The sequence below is a fragment of the Calidris pugnax genome, unplaced genomic scaffold, assembly GCF_001431845.1.
Source record: "Calidris pugnax isolate Ruff unplaced genomic scaffold, ASM143184v1 scaffold150, whole genome shotgun sequence".
Lineage (NCBI taxonomy): Eukaryota > Metazoa > Chordata > Aves > Charadriiformes > Scolopacidae > Calidris > Calidris pugnax.
This window is the reverse complement of record NW_015091300.1, coordinates 2,197,357-2,218,854: the sequence shown is the minus strand read 5'-3', so window position 1 is coordinate 2,218,854 and position 21,498 is coordinate 2,197,357. Positions and strand designations below refer to the sequence as shown.

The 21,498-nt window shown below is 49.8% G+C and overlaps 1 protein-coding gene across 1 annotated transcript in view; it reads right to left on the bottom strand.

The window, feature by feature from the left end:
- Positions 1-2,743: 2,743 nt before the first annotated feature.
- ZBTB7C (zinc finger and BTB domain containing 7C) overlaps positions 2,744-21,498 on the bottom strand; it is a 59,832-nt gene continuing 41,077 nt past the window's right edge. The window contains exons 2-3 of the mRNA XM_014960786.1: positions 10,430-11,626; positions 2,744-3,503 (exon numbers count right to left, since the gene is read on the bottom strand). Of these exons, the coding sequence (XP_014816272.1) occupies positions 2,867-3,503; positions 10,430-11,626 (1,834 nt within the window). The 3' untranslated portion in view covers positions 2,744-2,866. The remainder of the gene's footprint in view (positions 3,504-10,429; positions 11,627-21,498) is intronic.

Genomic DNA, 21,498 nt, shown 5'->3' with positions numbered 1-21,498 from the left:
GCTCCTTCCAACCCAACCCAGCGCAACGCGGGAAAATCAACCTTAACTCGTTAGTCGTCAGCAGCATCTCAACGCCAACGGCGCCCTGGGGACAGAGCCCGTACCAGCTAGATGCCTAATTAACATGTGATTATTTTGTCTTTCCAAAAGGGGCCTTTGGAAAGCACCGAATTTGTGACTGACAAACATATGTAGACCAGAGGCCACAGGGATGGCCACGCCACCCCCAGAAGGGAAGCAGCTCAGCATCTCCAGTGGCTTGGCCTTCTCGGCGTGGCCACTGGCAAGAGAAGCTACTCCTGCCAAGAGCTTCAATTAACACAGTTTAATAAATACATAAAAGGATCTAGTATCTTTTTTTTTTTTTTTCCATCCACTTTCTAGCGTCAATGAAAGTTAAGGGTGATTGTCCCGTGAGAAACTAAGGCAAATTTGTTTGTGTGTGTGTGTGTTTCTCTCTCCTTTTTTGATTTTTTTTTTCCATTGTTTTGTACATAAAGCAATCACATAAAAATAGTTATAAATAGAAAAATTGCAAAGGTTTTATCCCCCCTAGACAAGTAGGAAAAAAAAACAAAAACCAAACCAACTCCAACCAACCCAACAAACAAATCGAGACAGAAAAGCCACCTTGCTTCAAGTCCTCGTAGATTATACAGTACTCAGCATCTTTGGATACTTTACAATGACTCCAAATCGTAGACAAAAAAACACCTGAAGTAACCAGTCATCTGCAAAACGTTGCTTGTGTAAGAAGTTGATACAGATTTAAAAAAAAAAAAAAAGTTTGATGCAGTTTTAAGAAGTTTTCTTTTTTTTTTCTTCTTTTTTTTTTTTTTCTTCTTTTTTTTTTTTTTCTTCTTTTTTTTTTTTTTCTTCTTTTTTTTTTTTTTCTTCTTTTTTTTTTTTTTCTTCTTTTTTTTTTTCTTTTTTTTTTTCTCTCCATTAACTTGTTGCACGCGGAGTCCTTGTGGATTTCTTTTTGGAGGAGGAAGCGATCGTTGGGCAGTTTCTTAAGATCATTCTGCTCAGGATGGTCTCAGAGCAGAAGTCCTTCGTGCCCTTATGGGGGGGGTTGTGGATCCTGGACCCCTTGTGTCCCCTCCCATGCTCCGGTGGGGAGACCCTCATCCAGCCACCGCTCCAGAGCGGCACCGTCGATGGGCAAACCAAAAAATTAACAAACCCACGGTCCTCTCATTCACTTTGATTCTGCTGACATTGAAAGGTAACACTAAAAAGAGAAAGAAAAAGCCCTAATTTGTAACATTTATGTTTTCAAGAGCTGGTTTCACGTAAAACCAGCTTCCTGGGCCATCTCAAGCCATCTCAGCTGATGATGAAACTGGCGTCTCACCACATCTAAGAGGAGCCATCAGAGGAAGATGGCCATCAAAAGCCTTTGTCCTTAAGAGTAGCTCATGTTTTTAGGGGCTGAAGGAGGCTGATGGGGCAATTCCAGCCAATCTATCACTTTTTTTTTGGCCTCAAAAGAAATATTACATAGGGGTGGCACTCTCCGGGTCTGCAGGGATGCTGGGGAGGACCCCAGACCTGGTGGCCACCTTCAGCTTGGAGCACCGATCCCGATCGTATATTACTACCTCATCTTTTGAACCAACAAATGGTGAAGAAATAGTATTTCTGCTTGGCTCCAAGTAGACAATTTTATCTGCAAGAAACCTTTTGTGGATGCCTTGTCCACAAAGATCCCTTGTGACAAGCAGCAGGGAAGCTTGCACACCCAATTGTTTCCCATTGACATTGCTGATCTGGGGATACTCATGTGTCTTAAAAGCTTTTGTTATCAAAATATATATAGGAATCAGGGGGAATTAAGGACAAACCCCCAGACATTTCAAAACGGTCAGCAGCAGTGAATTCTGACTCTTTGGTTTGAAACAACTTTTTCCATTTCAAAATTCCCACGCGGTTTATTTTTGCAAAGCAAGGGCTTAAAAAAACCCCTCAGCATCACAACACTTCTGCTCCTTCCAAAAATTTCCCTTCACCTTTTCAAGAAACTGAAGTTAAAATACTCAAAATAGGCTTTGGTGGTCCTTCTGAAATTTGGAAATGTCCAAAGAACCAAAATAAGTCAAGATCCCCTTTTCTACCCAGCATTGCTCCTGGGTGATTTTTCATCTTTTTTTTTTTTATTTTATTTTTTTATATTTTTATTTTTATTTTTTATTTTTTTAAGGTCCCAAGTCATCCTGCACAACAGGGCTTTCACAAGCCCTGCAAATCTGATATACTACTGAGAAAGGCAACAGCTGGGATCATCCTCCCCCTTTCAATGTGGCTGTTTGACCTTCCTCTTTATCCCCTGTAGAACAAATTTTGTTGCAAGACTTGGGAGTTGATTAAAAAAAAAAAAATTAAGTCCTTTTGACCAAAAGGGCCAAGGAATGCAACATATCAAAACCAGGTCTGGACAGCTTGTTGGTGTCCAGCAGGCCCTGTGGGTGGAAAATGAGGAATATCTCCTCCAGAAGAGCCATCTCATGGTGATGGCCATGCCCTGGACTAAGGCAAGTGACATTTTCGGGAGCCTTGAAGAGAGCAGCAGTCCTGGCCTGGCCTTCCCAGATGGTGGCTGGATGGGACAGCAAGTGCTCCATGGCCCCAAAGCCAAGTGCATCTCAGAGTCTAAAGTGCCAGTGGCCATGGGGCACAGCACCCACCCACCCACCCACCCACCCGCTCATCCCAGGGATCCCCCAAGCCCCATGTAGACCATGGTGTTGGGGGGGAAGGAAGAGCTTCTTGGGAGCCAGACGATGCGCAAGGGCACGTAGGGACCCCAAGGAGCTGTTCGCCCTGTTGGGAAGGGAGCAGACCCATGGTGGGACCTGGCACGGGTTTAGTTGCTCGCCTCTGAGATGGGAGCCATATGGCCAAGCCCCGCCAAGCCACTGAAACCCGTGCTCCAAGGATCAGGAAGGGGGAAGAAGGGTTGGGCAGCGAGGTTTTCGTTATGGCCCAGGGCGAAGGCGAAGATGCCCGCGTTCCTCTCCATGTCCAGCTGGGCTCGCCTGAGGAGCTTCATCTGGGTTTCTTCAAACTGGCTCTCCAGCTCCTGCAAGCTAAAGGTGGTCTTGGGCCCGCTCAAAAAGTGCTTGGGGCTGGGGCCAGGAAGGCACATGGCTGGGCCGCCGAATTGGCTGCTCATCTCCTCCAACGTTGGTGGCATCATGAAGCTCTTGTCCACCGGTGGACCACCGGGACCGAAGAGCAAGCCGGCCGCCCTCCAGGCCGCCGGCTTGCGTCCTCGCCGGGGTCGGGCGATGCGGCAGCTCTGGCGTTTGATGTGGCGGTGGAGGTGGTCGGAGCGGGTGAAGCTCTTGTAGCAGAACTCGCACTGGTAGGGCCGGACGCCCGTGTGGATGCGCATGTGGTTCTTCAGGTCGTAGTTGTGGACGAATTTGGCGTTGCAGTGGATGCAGAGGTACGGCCGCTCCCCTGTGTGCTTCCGCATGTGGATTTTGAGCTTGTCCTGCCTGCAAAAGAAAAGGCTCTGGGTCAGGCCTGGAAGGGGTGCCGTTGGGGTTGCTCCTTGGATCAGGAGAGGGAAAGGTGGGGAGCTCATCCCAGGGCTTCCAGCCACGGCACTGCCTCAAGGTACAGATGCTCTTGCAGGCTGGTGTTTGCATCCACCTCCTCCTTGCTGGGGCCACAGCATGGAAACATCACACAGACCCAGCCCCCCCACCACATCAGGAGTTTGCAGCCCATCCCAACAAGTTCAAAACAGCCTAAACTGGAGGAAAAACCACTCCAGTATAAACCCCCAAAACATATGGGACTATCTAAATAAATACAGATCTACACCTGCCTGTAAATAAGGAAATTAGTTGAGCTTAGTATAATAGAATCATAACATCATAGAATGGCTTGGGTTGGAAGGGACCTTAAAGACCATCCAGTTCCAAACCCTGGAAGGAGGCTCAAAGACCATCAAGTTCCAACCCCCTGCCCTGGGCAGGGACACCTCCCACCAGACCAGGTTGCTCCAAGCCCCCTCCAACCTGCCCTTGAACCCCTCCAGGGATGGGGCAGCCACAGCTTCTCGGGACAACCTGGGCCAGGCTCTCACCACCCTCACACCAAACAAGTTCTTCCCCACATCTCATCTCCATCTCCCCTCTTTCAGCATCAAACCCTTCCCCCTCGTCCTATGGCTCCCCTCCCTGATCAAGGCGATGGGAAGGTGAGGAGCTCATCCCGGAGTTTGTGGGCAATGCTGTTTAAACAGAAGTTCCTCTTGGAGCTGATTTTTTTTTCCCCTTTCCTTTTATCCTTGCACTGACCACTGGGTGTCTCAGGAGCTTTGGTTTGAGCAGGAGCACCACGCAGGGTGAGGCAGGCGGAGAGGTGCCGGCAGCTCCTGGGTGCTCCTCACCCTCCGTCCTTCCCTGCCATCTTCTCCAAGGCCAGCACACGTCCAGCCTCCCACACGTTTTGGGAGAAGGTTTTTTAAGATACAGCCTTAGATCAGCACCATACCCATCCCTACAGCGCTGATTTACAAATATAGTTGTTTGGGTTTAAGGGGGACATCTGAAAAGCAGCAAGGATATTTTCCCAAGCTGATAGTCCAACCCTTGGTTGTTTTTTTCCCAATGAATGTTTCCTCCTGCCGTCTACAAAAATCACAGTGAAGGCTCACGATTATAAAAAGCAAAGCTGATTGTAGCTGAACCCAGCCAAGCACGCTGCCCAGGTGGCATGAGCCTGGTTCAAGTAAATAAACAGCAAAGCGGGAGAATTTGGATTGTTTTCTGAGATGTTTTCAGTGTGATCCCTCCCAGATGTTAGCAAAGTGGCTAAGAATATGGAGAATATATGGACTCGTGTCAATATTATATATATATATATATAAAATTATATGTAGAATCATATATGAAATTATATATAAAATACGTGAGCATGCCAAAAAAAGTGTGAAAGCCACCCAAAAAAAATCTATTTATGCTGGCAGGTGAAGCCCTTTGCACTAATTTCTGCCACCTTGCCCCGAAATATTTTTCAACAACCTGCCAGCCGTTCCCAGGGCCAGATCCCACCTTCCCACTGGGAAATTCTCCAAGGGCCTGTTACCCCTGGGTTTTCTTGCAGGGAGGGGGGGAACATTTCCCCTGCGAGCCCCGAGGACAAAGCAGCACCAAAAATTTCCTCCCCCCAGCACAGAAGGGGTGGTGAAGCCGCCGGGAGATGAAGGCAGGGGAAGCGTTGGGAAACGTTAATAAAAAGCAGAGCTACCAGCCCCACCTATAATATAATTTAAACCTATACATGCAGTGTTTAACCTAGCAGGATCGCTTTTCCTAATAAACATGCAGCCTGCCAGGATTGTACAACGTAAATACAAGGCAAAGCTGTTCTTTTATTTTTCAGGTTATTACCCATCTCCGGCGGCAGATGGGGAGAAACTCAATCCGCCCTGCCCCGGCAGCATCTCCGTGGGATGGAAGAGAGGGATTTTTTTTTTTATGGCTCTACCTGGAGAAGCTCAGAGGCTGGGGAAGGGGGAGAGGGGGCTGTGAGAGATGCTCAGGGTGGAGGGGAGGGATGCAGAGTGGGAAAACTCGGGATGGGAGCTCAGCTCCCGGGCTCTCGGAGGGAGAACCACACTCCCTCTGTGTGTGTGTGTGTGTGTGTGTGTGTGAATAACCTTAATGCAATTGCATTAGGAGAGCGATTAGGGCTCTGCGAGCTGTCACAACACAAATAACAGGAACAAATAATGTTAACCTTTCTGGCTGGAACAGTTTCTCCTTGAGCGCTCCGGGGTTGCCTTGGTGGAAAAGCTGAAATATTTGCCGCTTTCTCCGGCGTTTTAGCAGGGCAAACTGGCAGGCTCGAAGCCGAGCAGCCTTTGTTTAAGGAAAAAAAATTAATGAGCTATTAAATGAAGTCCTGCCTCCTGCGATCAGATGTCCCTGGGAGTTGGGGGTAGCAGGTCCAGGTGCACATGGTGTCCTTGCCATGGGATGAGAGATCCCGCTGATGGGAAGGGGAAGGGATGCGATGGGGAAGTTGGGAAACCCTCACTCCCCCCTAAAAAATGTTTTTTTTCTCTATTTTCCCCCTAATAAGTTTGCTCCTCCACAGTTCCTCCAGCTCAGAAATAATATGAAAGAGTGATTCACCTAGAAATCCCATTGGGGAACCTCTGCTCCCCTGCACCCCGCTTTCCCTGGGGACCCCGAGGGGACCAGCTGGGTGCACACCCCGCCAGGGAAGGGACTGGGCACGGCCATGGGTGTGAGCCCGGTGCTTTTGGGAAGCCTGAGATTCCCCCCGAGAGCAAAACACATAAAGCCAGCGGGTGGCGTTCGAGAAACCCCGGCAGAAATCTCCTCCTAACGTCTCAATCACTCCCCTTCACTTAAACACACTTTCCCCTAAAGGAGAGCTCCCACATTAGAGGTAAGGCTGAAAATGGCCAAGAAAAAAAAAAACAAAAAACAAAAAACAAAAAACCAAACAGCCGCCTGCTAATCAAAATACTTCCAAGTGCATTTAAATATAAACCAATGTTTTGAGATTTCCACTTTGCTCCGGGTGTTAAAGAAGGAAAAAAAAAAACCCTCCAGCCTTTAGCTCCGTGAAGGGTGACCCCAACAAAGGGCTCCGTTTTTGTGAGTGATGACGGAAGGCTGCACCGCTGGGTTAGTCCCAATTTTTTTTGGTGATGATTTTGTGGGGTTAAAGTCCTCCTAGCCCTCTTGCTTTGTATTTAGAAGCTGTGGAGAACACAGGGGAAGCGGCAGCTGTCGGGTTTAACCCAGGCCACGCTAGACCATCTCTGCGTGGTGCTTTTAAAGGCCAAGGTGCTGATTTAACCTGTCTGGATTAGGTGTCAGGAGACCTGAATTCCCACCCAAACCCTCCTACTAAATTTCATGGTGTCTGTGAGTTAGTACCAACATCCCTCCGTGCCTCAGTTTCCCCAACAAAAGCCAACACTGCTGGTCGTGCTTGTAAAGGACTTTGGGAGCCCTCTGGGAGGGCTCAGCTTTATTGTTCCCATTAAGGGGAAGGTGTCAGTGACTAGTCAAGCCAAGCTATTTCCTCATCAACAATCAGCACCCACAGCATCACGCCCCGGAGAGCCATGGGGACCACAGGATGGGGCTGGTTGGTTGCATGGCTCCAGACTGGGATGCAGACACACTCATGGGGCTGAACCCATCCACGCTCCCCCCGGCCAAGTTGACCCAGATCTCAACCTGGGGATGCAGCAGCAGCAGGAATCATAGAATCATAGAATCACATGGGGTTGGAAGGGACCTCTGCAGATCATCTAGTCTAACCCTCCCCCTGAGTGGGTCTACCTAGACCAGGCTGCACAGGAACTTGTCCAGGTGGGTTTTGAATGTCTCCAGAGAAGGAGACTCCACCACCTCTCTGGGGCAGCCTGTTCCAGTGCTCCACCACTCTCACAGTAAAGAAGTTCCTTCTCATGTTTAGGTGGAACTTCTTATACTCAAGTTTGTGCCCATTTCCTCTTGTCCTGTCCCTGGGCACCACTGAGAAAAGACCAGACCCGTCCTCCTGACACCCACCCTTCAAGTATTTGTATGCATTAATTAGATCCCCCCTCAGCCTTCTCTTCTCAGGACTGAAAAGACACAAGTCCCTCAGCCTCTCCTCGTAGGAGAGATGCTCCAGGCCCTTAATCATCTTTGTAGCCCTCTGCTGTCCCCTCTCCAGCAGTTCCCTCTCCTTCTGGAACTGTGGAGCCCAGAACTGGACCCAGTGCTCCAGCTGGGGCCTCCCCAGAGCAGAGCAGAGGGGCAGGATGACCTCCCTCCACCTGCTGGTCCCACTCTTCCTGATGGCCCCCAGGATACCATTGGCCTTCTTGGCCACAAGGGCCCATTGCTGGCTCATGGGCATCCTGTTGTCCACCAGGACTCCCAGGTCTTTCTCCTCAGAGCTGCTCTCCAGCAGGTCACCCCCAACCTGTCCTGGTGCAGGGGGTTATTCCTCCCCAGGTGCAGCACCCTGCACTTGACCTTGTCAAATTTCATTAGGTTTCTCTCTGCCCAACTCTCCAGCCTGTCCAAGACTCTCTGTGTGGCACCACAGCCTTCTGGTGTGTCAGCCACCCCTCCTACTTTTGTGTCATCAGCGAACTTGCTGAGGGTACGTTCCATCCCTTCGTCTGGGTCATTGATGAATATATTGAAGAGGACTGGACCCAGTATGGACCCCTGGGGAACACCACTTGTTACAGACTTCCAGCTGGATTCCGTGCCCCTAATCACAACCCTCTGGGTTCTGTCTTTTAGCCAGTTTTCAATCCATTTAACTGTCCATTCATCTAACCCACACTTCCTAAGCTTAGCTATGAGGATGCTGTGGCAGATGGTGTCAAAAGCCTTGATGAAGTGAAGGTAGACAACATCCACCGCCTTCCTTTCATCTATCCAAGCAGTCATGCCATCATAGAAAGCTATCAGGTTATTCTGACATGACTTCCCCTCGGTAAATCCATGTTGACTACTTCTGATAGCTTTCTTTCCCTCCATATGCTCTGAGATGACACTCAGGATGAGGTGTTCCATCACCCTTCCAGGGATGGAGGTGAGGCTGACCCGTCTGTAATTTCCCGGGTCCTACTTCTTGCCCTTTTTGAAGACTGAGATGATGTTGGCCTTTCTCCAGCTCTTGGCCATCTCACCTGTTCTCCGGCAGGAGCCGGATCCAAACTCCTGCAGGTGGGAATTAGCACCAGGCAGTGGCCTTTCCTCCAGGGTGAGCTGGCTCCCGAGGCAGGATGCTCCCCGCATGATAATACGGTGTCTGCCGCCCGCTAATGGAGCGGAGCAGGGAAGAATTTATTTTCAGGTCAAATCCTCATCATCTGCATAACTTCCCCTCGAATATTATCACAGGGACGGGAGAAGAAAGGACAGGCTGAATGCAGGGGCACCCCAGGTGTCCGGCCATTGTCAGGAGCTCGCCTTTGCCTACTGTGCATATTATTCTCCTCTGGTTCTCTCCCCTCACAGTAATAGGGCTCTCTCTCTCTCTCACACGCAGCCAGGAGCTGAAACACCATGCTCTTGTCAGAAAGCTTTATTATTATGGTAAAGATTGTACTCATTAGATATTAATTACACCCAGCAAGAGCAGGTCCAGGAATCTATTTGTCTCTGCTCGCCGATTAAATACGCCCAGCTTTCCAGAGAAGGGTTGCAAGCTGTAGCAGTAGGCAAGCTGTAGCAAAGGCCCCGCTGGTTTATTACCACTGAGGGGTCTGCTAGGGTGAAGAGAGGTCCAAAGGCTGGGAAATGATACCATGGGTGGATCTGGCTAGTCACACCCACCTTGGAGCAGCCCATATTGGGGCTGGCCTCACCTAACTTGAGATATCTAAAAGGTAGGTGCCTTGTCTTTGTGGTCAAGGATGACACCTCTGCTCATCCCCTTCCCTCCTCTACCTCTCTGAGGGTCACAATCTCTTTCAATTGACCATGAAGGCAGTCAAGGTGCCAGGCTCTCAGGCAGCCAACATCTGAGGTGATAAGTCATAGAATAATTTAGGTTAGAAGAGACTTTTAAGATCATTGAGTCCAACCATCAACCCAACACTGCCAAGTCCACCACTAACCCATGTCCCTCAGCACCACGTCTGCCCAGCTTTTAAACACCTCCAGGGATGGTGACTCCACCACTTCCCTGGGCAGTCTATTCCAATGCTTGACAACCCTTTCCGTGAAGAAATTTTTCTTAATATCCAATCTAAACAGCCCCTGGCACAACTTGTGGCCGTTTCCTCTTGTCCTACTGCTTGCTACTTGGGAAAAGAGACCAACACCCACCTACTAATGTATAATAATTAGGACTGCTCCAGCCCCAGAAAGCCCAAACACTGTCATGTCTAAACATATCCAACTTGGTTGTGGTCTACACTGATGCCAAAATGTGCAAACCCAAACTAATTACATCCCGCAGCTAAACGGCCCTCCCATCTCAACGCATCGCCCAGCACATTAGAGATGAAGCCTCCTTGGCTGTTTGACCATCTGGTTTCCAGCTGCCTCTGGTCCAACTGTGGTGAACTATGGTGGGGTTGAAAATATCCTGTTACTTATTTAAGCTTTTGTCCAGTGAGCGGATGGACCCAGTGTGCTGTGGATGGGATCCACAACCCACCAAAATCAGTAGGTTCGTTTTCTTCCTCCACCCTCCCTCCTTCCCTCCCTCCCTCCTTTTCTTTTTTTTTTTTCCAAAGGGATAGAAATCATGTCTTACTTTCTTTGGTACTTGTCTTTAGGGGGACAGGGGGAAGGAGCAAAAAAGAGATGTGTAGCTTAGGAATTAGCTTAGGAATCAGCCATGGGTCATGATGTGGGCCATGACCAACCACCACCCACCCCCCAGCACACTGCCACGTGTCACCAAGGCACACCTGGTAAAGCGGACTTCACAGATATTGCACATATAGGGCTTCTCTCCCGTGTGGGTCCTCATGTGCCTGGGCAGCTTGCCGGCTCCCATGATGACTTTGTTGCAGATGGGACATTGCTGGGACGCCTTGGGCTTTATCTTCCTCTCTTCTTCCAGGGGCCACGGGGGAAAAACTCCTCCAAACTGGGTAGCACTTAGGAAATTGAGATAAGCGTTATAGTCAGTCTCTGCCTTAATATGCCCTAAGGGAGCTGCTGGCGCGTTGGTAAACATGTCCTTGAAGAAGTCATTAGGGAAAGGAGGCGGAGGCAGGTCTTCCTTCTCCTCCTCTTCCTTGATCTTCCTCTTTTTGATGACAAGATCCAAGGGGCCGTTGTCAACTGGTGGCTCCTCAAGTTGGGGGAAAGAGCTAAAATCGCTGTTCCAGAGGTGGGGGAAGAAGGTGGGGGTGAAAGGAGAGAGAGGTGGCCTCCTTTCTGGGATGTTCGTCTTAGGGTACAAGTTCTCCCTTAGCAAGGACTCGATGGAGAAGTCTCGTATCACCCCCAAGTGTCCAGAGGAGTTATTGGCTGGGTAGTGATTTGGAAAGTCTTTAGGTGCTTCTGTATAAGCTTCTTGGGTGAGATCAGACTTCGAAGGGCTTTGGTGACAGCTTACTTCTTGGACATCGGTTAGGTTCTCCTGATTGACAAAATCTTCCACTTCCTCCTCCTCCTCCTCTTCCTCCTCATCTTCATCTTCGTCTTCGTCATCGTCTTCGTCCTCTTTGTCATCTTCCTCTTCCGCCTCTCTGTCGGGCTCCATGATTTCAAGGCATACATTGATAATGCACTGGATCTCCAGCATCTTGGCAGCGCTGAGGATGTGCTTGACGTTTGAGGTGGTGATGGTGAGGGTTGAGGTGTAGGCAAACTCGAGGATGGCAGAAAGTGCTTCAGGCTTGACAAAGTCAATCTCGTAAACATAGGGCTGGTCTGTTAAAGTGCCAGTAGTGAAGAGTTTTTTGAAGTACTTGCTGCAGGCAGCAAGGACGGACCGATGGGTCCGGTACTCCTGGTCCTGTACAATGAGGATGACATCGCAGAGGAGACCATCGTGCCGCTGCTCGTTTAACCCACATAAGACCTCACTGCTGTGGTTCGGGAATGGGATCCCGATAAGATCTTCAATGCCATTGGCCATATTCTCATGCAGTGCCCTAGGACAAAACACAGAGAGAGGGGTATTAGCAGGGGGTTCTCAATCAGCAGCACCCAAATGACCCTGCCGTCTCCTGATGTCCTCCTCTCCCCTGCCCTACTTGGTCCTCTGTAGTCACCTCCTGCTTTCACTGCCCCAGTGCATCTCCACGTCACCTTCAACTCCTTCCACATCCTCTGTGATTTCACCTTTGCCTCCTTTTTTCTCTCCACCCCTCTCTTCTCCACTCCCACCCTAGTCACATTTTCATCACTTCCACAAGCTCCCTCTTCTCTTTCACATCCCTCCCCCAGGGACCTTGTGCAACGATTCCCTCCCCATCACGCTTCTTCCACATCCTCCCAGAGCCAACATCTTTCCAGGCACGTGCTGGATTTGCTCTGCCAGGAGCTATGTGGGGAAAGGCTGACGCTGTATTTCTTCATGCTGCCAAGTGCCAGCATCTACACTGCTTAAATAAGATGAGCCAGGGAGTGCCCATCTCATCTACACAATCGTTCTGGGGACTGGTACAACTGGGCATTCCAAAGTGGATGGACTGCTGGTCAAGGCTCTTTGCTGCAGGAGGAGAGTGGTCCTTACAGAATCATAGAATGGTTTGGGCTAGAAGGAACCTTAAAGATCATCCAGTTCCAGCCCCCTGCCCCAGGAAGGGACACGTCCCACCAGATCAGGTTGCTCAAAGCCCCCTCCAACCTGGCCTTGAACCCCTCCAGGGATGGGGCAGCCACAGCTTCTCGGGACAACCTGGGCCAGGCTCTCACCACCCTCACACCAAAGAAGTTCTTCCCAATATCTCATCTCAATCTCCCCTCTTTCAGTTTCAAACCCTTCTCCCGCTTCCTATGGCTCCCCTCCCTGCTAAACAGTCCATCCCCATCTCTCTTGGAGTCCCTTGAGGGACTGGAAGGGGCTCTGAGGTCTCCTTCGGAGCCTTCTTTTCTCCAGGCTGCACCCCCCCCAACTCTCTCAGTCTGTCTCCAGTTCTGTGTCCCCTTGCTACCTTACACCTGGAAGCTATCCCATGGCCCCTCAGCCATGCACATGGAGAACCTGCACAGGGATGTCTTCCCAAGGGATTTGGGAATGGGGGAGGCAAGCAAAGAGTTCTGTGTCACAGCATACCTAAATGCTCAGAGAAAGGCAACCCAGAACCCAACCAGGGAGCAAGGGCTTGGCCAGAGGCAGATGGCTGTCTGCTGTCTTCACCCATGAGCTGAGCTTGCTTCGCTCCCAATCCTGTTTGGACTTGTTAGCATGGTATCAAATGCCCTGTGCATCTGGCAGGCACCTTCTCCTGCCACAGCAGCTCCACCTTCAAAGGGAGATTCAGAAGCAAAAAAGCCCACACCCAAAAGGAAAACCTGATATTTTTTTTTTTTTTGCCATTTTTTATCTGTAAGATGTTTCCTCTTTCACATGGCTCCAGCAGCCCTTCCACATGAGAAATCCCAGGAAAGGAGAGCGACTTCCTCCAGCAGGCGACAAATACATTAATCCCATCACACAGAGAATACATCAAAGAGCCTGAATAGCTTTGAATACCCCAGCCCCTTGGCACCCCCCAGGACACAGAGCAGTGACACCTCTAAGAGCCCCAGCTCATGGCCCCACTGCAGGTAAACATCCATTTCACAGCCAAGCGGTTGATTTCCAAGAGAGCCCGGGGTAAGTAAAACTGCAGCCCTACTCCATCCCCTTTGGCAAGGCTGAGACCATCAGGCAGGCTCCCAATCTGACCCTCTCCATCTCTGATAGGTTCCTGACCCCACTCTGTGCCACCTCCGCATCCCTCCTGTGATCCATCACCATGTCCTGGGTGTCTTTCCCTGCTTGGCCTCTCTAACTCCAAACCTCCTTCCCACCTGTGAGAACCTGGAGCTGTGGGGACCTGGTCTACCTTCCCAGCTGTGGGGACCTGGTCTACCTCATGGTGTGGGGCTGGCACCCACCCTACCACATGCCTCCAGTCCTTGGGGATGGAAGAGCCATGGTGTGACACGTTGTCCAGGGAAATCCTTGTAAGGATTGTCCTTGTCCAGCAAGCCAGTGACCCTGGGGGGAGGCTGGAGAACTGTAGAGGGGATCAGACTCTGCAGCAAACATTCCCGTGGGAAGAGGAACGCCGTCTCCCTTCTCCCTCTGCAGGATCAATCTCCAGCTGAGACCTTGCAGGTGTCTCCCCCACACCTAATCAGCATTGCCAAACACTCGCCGTGTGGGAGCCGACCAGCGAAGGCCTTGGGAAGATGGTGCAACCCAGATGGAGGACACCCTGGGGAAGGGTCACAGACCACCAGCCTGGCGGGACCAATGATAGGATGTGGGACAAGCTGTCCCTGAGATAGTGAAGACCCATGGGAGGGCTGGAGGGCAGCCTTCACCATGGGAAGCCCTCTCCAGCCACCTCCCCATGCCCGGAGATGGGGAGAGGAACCAGGAATTCCACCCCTCTGAGCCCCCCTGCAGCTCCAGCCACTGACATTTTTGGCCAAGGGACGATGCTGCAGCCCCGCATCCCCCCGGTGTGCCCATTAGCTCCACGCTAATTATGTCTGTTGTCTGAAACAAATTGATTCATTACAGTGTGCTGAGCTTAACCACGTTAACGAGCTTCGCTCCTCTACCAGCCCGGCCAGCTCCGTATCAAATCTTCCTTGAAAATTGCCGATAAATGAAAGTAAATCCGATGTGTTCTTCAAGTGGAGTGCATGATAATAAATAACCCCTGATCTGGGGAAGAAAAGCCAACTTCCCTTTTTAGGGCTTTGTGTCCTTAGTAATAAGCATGAGCAATTAAATTTCTATGGCTGCATTTATCTTCCACTCGTTTATTCTTGTTTGGAAGGAGCGTTAGTGTTAAAGGAGCTCCTTATGTGAAGGAACGTGTCTTCCTACGAATCTGTTTTGACCTTTTATCACCGGATCACCCTCAGATGAGAAAAGCAGAATATCAGACTACCCTGAAAATCGTTTCTATAGAGGTTTTTCCTGGACAGTCAGCTGCATCCTCCCTAATTTGTGGATTATTCACTCGGCAGCAAGAAAGCGAGAAAAAACGGAATTAGGTGATCAGGGGGTATGTGATTTTATTCCCTTCGGTGGGAACGGTCTCCTTTTCCTTTCTTTTCCCCTCCTGGTCCTCTCGAGATGCGGCTCTGCTAACCGAAGCACTTAGGCAAGCTGATAACTTTACAGGATGCTGGCAAAATTGAAGGTGATTCATGTCATTTAAACGTGGGGAGGGGAGGGGAGGGGGGGAGAGAAGAGAGGAAGAGAAAGAGAGAAACAGCCCAGGCGACTCATTTGCATACATCTGCATTTTTTAAACTCGTGTAGGGTGGTTTGACAGCTCCGGAGCTCAGCCAGCCTGCGAAATGACCTTATGGTTCCCATGCCCCCGGGGGAGGCTGATGGCCAGAGGCTGGAAGTGTTGCTGAGGCTGACGTTTTCCTTCCTCCCCCTCCCTCCTCTCCCTCCTCCCTCCCCCTCTTTCCCCCCCTCCCCAAGCCCAGGGTGGGGTCCTCCAGGATAACAGGCCTAAAAATAGCATCCCGTGGTGACAAATGTCACCAGCCAGTGCACGCACACGGGGCATGCAGATGCTGAATGGGCCACACGGAGTTAAACAGAAAAAAAAATTAAAAAAAAAAATAAAGAAAAATAAAAAAATCCAGTTTTATAACAGAAAATTACAGCATTGTTAAAATAAACCAGGGCGGTGGGGGGAGTGGGGTGGGGGAAAGGGTGGAGGGCACCTAAAATAAATGTATTCCGCAGATGACGTCTCGAAACATTGCATTTATGGGCACTCTTAAAACTCATCTGCCCTCTGAAAGCCAGAAAAGGAAGGGCAAGGAAAACCCGAGAGGAATACTTCTGCCTCTTTTTTTTTTTTTTTTTTTCAAATTCTGTTCCCCTTCTTAATTTCAAAGACAGGTGGGCAGCGCTGCTGTTTGTTTTCTGTGGATGAAGAGGAGGGAGCCTGAGGGGGATGTGCAGGCAGAGGTGGGCAGATGCAGGCAGCAGTCTCGGTGGGGATGCCAAGGTTTAACCTCACCCACTGCCTGGACGTGGGTGACAGGACCCAGACACAGCCCAGGGACCCCAGCACTATTATAATTTGTCCGCTCTGAGCACTCCCCGTGTGACCCAAAGCCCTTCTATTCTTTATTTTATTTTTTTTTTTTTGGTTTTATTCTCACGCCTGCTTTTAAGTTCGAGCCTCCTTCAGTACAATGCAGCCTCTGAAAACGGGTAATATATAAAACTGAAATAGCAGAGAGAGAGGCAAAATGCTCATTTAGCACGGTGGCAAGTGAAAAACAGAAGTATGCTCCATAGATTATAGGGATATATGTATAGAAAATAGATAAAGTAAACTAATATTGCCTACATTAGTTTACTGACTCAGGATGAGAGAGTTGGGGATGTTTAGCCTGGAGAAGAGAAGGCTCCGGGGAGACCTTAGAGCCCTCAAGGGACTCCAGGAAAGCTGGGGAAGGACTCTTGATGGGGGAGGAGAGCCATAGGAGGAGGGGGAATGGGTTTAAACTGAGAGAGGGGAGATTGAGATGAGATGTGGGGAAGAACTTCTTTGGTGTGAGGGTGGTGAGAGCCTGGCCCAGGTTGGCCAGAGAAGCTGTGGCTGCCCCATCCCTGGAGGGGTTCAAGGCCAGGTTGGAGGGGGCTTGGAGCAACCTGGTCTGGTGGGAGGTGTCCCTGCCCAGGGCAGGGGGGGGCACTAGATGATCTTTAAGGCTCCTTCCAACCCAAACCATTCCATGAATTTATGATATTCACCAGTCTGAGTAGAAATGGAAATGCCAGAGCTCAAAGGGGCCCTGGTAAAGATGAGCCAGCCCTGAAGTGGGATGGGATCCCGCCCTGGGTCCTGGTATTGCTCAAAGCCCTGAGACCTGTGAGGGCTCCTCATCAGCACTTCCCTCTCCCATCTCCTTCCTCATCTCCGGCAACAACGCCCTGCAAAGCTGGGCCCTTGGAGGAGATAAAGGCTGCCAGGAAGTGCCCAGGCTTGTGCAACGCGTGGCTCCTCGCCCAGGGCTATGGCAGGGCTGGGGACGTCCCCTTCCCACCCACTGGGTTTGTGGGGTCAACACTTCCCATCCTGAGCCTTACCTGGGAGATGGCATTTTTGGCCTTTGATTGTATGTTGGCATGTAACATCATTACTGTAACATGCAGCATTTTAATGTTTGTATATATAATATATTTATGTATTCATATTAATCATAGAATCATAGAATCATTCAGGTTGGAAGAGACGCTTGGGATCATTGAGTCCAACCATCTACCCTACTCAACAAAGTCCTCCTCTAATATTTTATATAATTATATATCTATATTTTGTTATTTGTATAGAGATTCTGAGAGCATTTCCTTTTAAACGTGCACTGCTCAGCCTTCTCTTTGCTATGATTTTCCCCCACGGGAAGGTGCTGTCTCCTGACTACGTGTCTTTTTGGTGTGCCTACACTCACTCTCCCCAGGAGGGCCACCCTGAAGATATGGGGGTGCTCCAGGGAAAGCTGAGAAGTGCAAAGCTGCTGCCCACCCCATGCCATGCTCATTCTGCATTCAGTGTGACACAGGAAGGAGCCTGAGGCTCTGGCTGATCCCTGCCTGCTACCGGTGTCAAAATGACATTTTTCCAGGCAAAACAAATGGCAACTACAGTTTTTCCCTTCACCCAGCCTAGGCATGGAGCAGGGGTTAGGGTGTAAGCCCAGGGGCAAGGTTTGGGGTTGAACACTCCCCCCCTGGCCATGTCCTGACACCCCAACTAGCTCACACAGTCCCTGCAGGCACAAAACCCCCAGAGCTCCATTTTCTGAAGCATGAGGCCATCCAGGAAAGCATCCCAGAGGTGGCTGGACATGGATTTGGGGTGCTGAGCATCCTTGGTCACCCCAGCCTGCAGCCCACGGCAGGAGAGGGAGTCATAGAATCACAGAACCATAGAATGGTTTGGGTTGGAAGGGACCTTTAAAGGCCATCTAGTCCAACCCAGAAGTTGACATCTTCAACTAGATCAGGTTGCTCTGAACCCCATCCAGCCTGATTTTGAATTTTTCCAGGGATGGGGCATCTACCATCTCTCTGGGCAACCTGAGCCGGTGTCTCACCATCTTCACAGCAAAGAATTTCTTCCTTTTATCTAGTCTGAATCTCCCCTCTTTTAGTTTAAAACCATTACTCCTCATCCTATTGCTACAGGCCCTGCTAAAAAGTCTATCCTCATCGTATTGTGGCTTTTCAGCACTTAAAGAGGATTTAGGAGAAAGATGGGGACAAACTTTTTAGTTTGTGATTGATTGATAGCTCCTGCTCCTCAGCCATGTTGTTATTTTGGTGGAATAGGGATGCTGGAGCTCTGTTCCCACATCCACCAATTGCTCCGTGACCTTGAGCAAGTCCCTTGTGCAAGTGTCCCTGAGAGAAGCCACCCACTTTGACACCTCAGCTGAAGCCATCCCCACGTCCCCTTGCATGGGAACACCACCATTGCCTTGGCCAAGCACTTAACTCTGATTTGGAAGATACTTTTTCTTTCCTACCAATAAAGAGTTGGGATCCCTCAAAGCCTATTTGAAAGGCAAGCAGAGAGGTGAGGGTTGGTTTTTTTTTCTATTATTTAAAAAAAAAAAAAAAAAGGAAGATGTAAAACTCAAAAAAAGACAAATATTTCCTTAAGCACAACTCTCCTCTGAACATCTTGTCTCCAGAAGAACGTGTTATTAAACCACCCACCCCAGTACCTAGTGTTTCTCCCCTGCGGCGGGAAGGTGGGGCAGAGAGCGCTCCTCGCCTCTCAATCACTTCCCCGTGAGGTGCCTGAAACGATGAGGAAAACGTGGTGACACCAACCCCTGCCTCCCTCGCAAGGAAATCGTCAGGTTTTTAAAGGAGACAACCGACCTGCAGACCTGAAGATGATGCTGTGGGTGGGAACCAGCTCGCTAGCAATAGCACCAGGGGTTTACTGCCGGGCTGGGCACCCGCCCCAGCCTCTAATCACCCAGGCCAGCCTTCCCCTTGGGACAGGTCCTGCTTGGGGAATTCAGGGTTGAGCCAGGAAAGGTGGGAGTGTTTGGTTTTTTAAGTGCTACGTTAATAAGATCACCCACCCCAAACTGAGGATCCCTCCTCGAAAAGATCACGGGTTGTGCTTAGATCTGGAGCAAAGCAGACAAGAGCAGTGATTTCCAAAGGGATGCCTTGGCAAAGAAGGATGCAAAGAGGGTCACGCTGGCCATGGAAGATGCCCGTGTGAAGCATGGACAGGGAGAAAGGCCTGTAGGTAGCTGCAAAGGTGGCATCACCCCACATGTCTCCTGGAAAGGCAGCAGCTCCATAAACAGAGCAGGTCAGTCCAATTTAAGAGGATGCTCCATAGGACACAGGTGCCAAGGCAGCCAGAGCTCCAGAGGTGCTGACACAGATGGAGATATCCCACTGATGCTGGGAGGAGAGGGATGGTCAAGAAGACCCAGGAGGACAGCCCAACCCTTTTTGGCCAGCCTCCACAGAGCCAAGGATGCGTGAGATGGCTCCTCCTGAAGGAAGAGCCCCGGAAGTCGAGCATGGTTTGATCTCATAATTAAAGTGGTTACACTTCAGGGATTGAGATCACAGGGGTGACCTTCAGCCTGGTATTTCTCCATTACCTACTGGACTTTTCAATATTACTACTAATCTCTGAACAAAATCCTTGGGCATACAAGGATTCATCCTTATCAACATCTGGCTGGCAAGTTGAGCCCACGTGAACCATATATATTTACACATACTAAATAAAACTGACTTTTTTTGGCTGGAACTAATAGTTCCCTATAAGCAGGCTATCAGCTAGTTATCTCCAACTGAAGTCCCACCAGGGAATCCAAAATGAAAGGTTTTGGAGAACCACCTCCAGAGTGTCCAATGTTCCCGACGATGACATCTTTAACCCCTTCTTCATTTTAGTGACAGCCACTCTTCCCAGTTTCCAAAATTCATACAGAAATGTAGCTGGCTAAGCAGACCTGGGGCACCTCAATACCGGAGGTGAGCTGTATTTCCCTGGTAGAACATCACTTGGGAAGTAGCAGGAGGACTATTTGCTTAATGAGATAAACAGTGATTACAGCTGCCAGTCATTCACCTGCCGAGGTGCGGAGGCTCAAGCATCTCCTGTGCCCTCTGTGAATCCATCCTTGGGAATTTTTAAAGGCTAGTTACACGTTGCAGCAAATATTATGCACCTCTCAACAAATCTATCCCTGCAGGTTAGCTCCAGCTACTGAGAGCCTACACCGGGCACCTTGTTCTTCAACAACTTTGTTTATGTGCAGATACAATCTGGCGAAATTGCAAATTATGAATCAAATCCCCTGCCAGTGAGCTGAATGGTTGGGTGCTACTGGTCTTAATGGGAATCTGGAAATTTGACACTGCTCCATGACCACCAGGACCCAGCTGCAGCCTGTGGTCTTAAATTAAAACCATTTTCCCTGCCCTCAGCTCCTCTATGGGCTTGTTGCTCAATTTGGTCCCTCCATTGGCATGTGATGATGAAGAGGTCAAGCCTCTCTCCCCTCTCCCTCGTCACTCATCATGGCAGGCACCAGGTGTCTGAAAAGCCCCACCATCCCCTTATATCTATCCCCAGGTCTCCCACCTTGGCCTAATCTGAACATCATTTTATAACGAGCTCCCAGAGTCTGGAATGAAGTTTGCTGGATCAACGCATTGCCCCTGGGTGAACCTGCAGGGACCTGCCACCCAGCAGCTCTGTGCCCTGTGGGACTAACGCTAGGAAGATCTCATCACACCTCCAGGACCAAGCCCCATGGCTCTCCTATTTCCTTGAAACCAGTTCTTGGGCCTCAGATAAAGACAAACAGGAGCTCTGGCAGGGCCAGAGCAGAGTTCAATGCCTCCTATAATTGAAGGTCCATGTTTTCACTTCGGTTTCTTCTTTCCGGCTTCTTTAAATTACCCAGCACATTTCCCAATTTTAGAGTTTATATAAATCTCCAAAATCAGGAGCTTGGGGTCACTTCTGGGTGGCAGCTTGATTAGGTCTGCCTGCCGCATGACAAGTCCCATCTGATGTGCTGAGCAGGTTTTGGCAAAGGGATCCCAGTGATAAATGGTCAAATAAACATAAACAATTACTGGAGCTACACTGAAGGCACAGCCTGGCTCCAGATGGTGTTTTGAGGGCTACATCTACTCACAAAGCAGGGGCAAATTAATTAACCACAGTGCTTAGGCAGGTAGTAGGAGGGGAATTTTACAGGGTGGTCACATCTGACCACAGTGTTTCCCTGTAGCCTTGTCCCCCCCCCATCCAAGCAGTCCCCTGGAGGTCTTGGAGCTTGAGGAGATGGTGCTCTGGGCATCACATCCCTTCTGCTCCTCTCCACGGTGGTTTCTGCAAGGCTAGAGGTGCTCAATATCCAGTTAGTTATGGGATTTTTTTTTTTTTCTTGGAAACCCTCAGTGGTCCCTCTCTACACAAATCTCTGTTAGCCTTGATGTTCTCCTGGCCGTGCTCCAGCGTTCAGGGGACTTTTAAATGCGGTGCCACTGCTGCAGCGAAGGATCCTGGCTGAATATCTGCCCTCCCTATGTTTCTATATGGACAGACATACGTACACATTATATACGTGTCTGTTTGTGCACGCGTAGACAATCCCGTGGGAGGGGGAATATGTCAAGCGAAACAGAAGAGTTTCCAGTCATCCTGTGCAACCGCCCCACTCTCATGGAAACTCACTCACACTTCAAATGACACGTCCCACCCCCCCTCACCGTGCTCTGTGAAGAAAAAAAAAAATAAAGAAAAAGAGGGGAAAAAAAAAA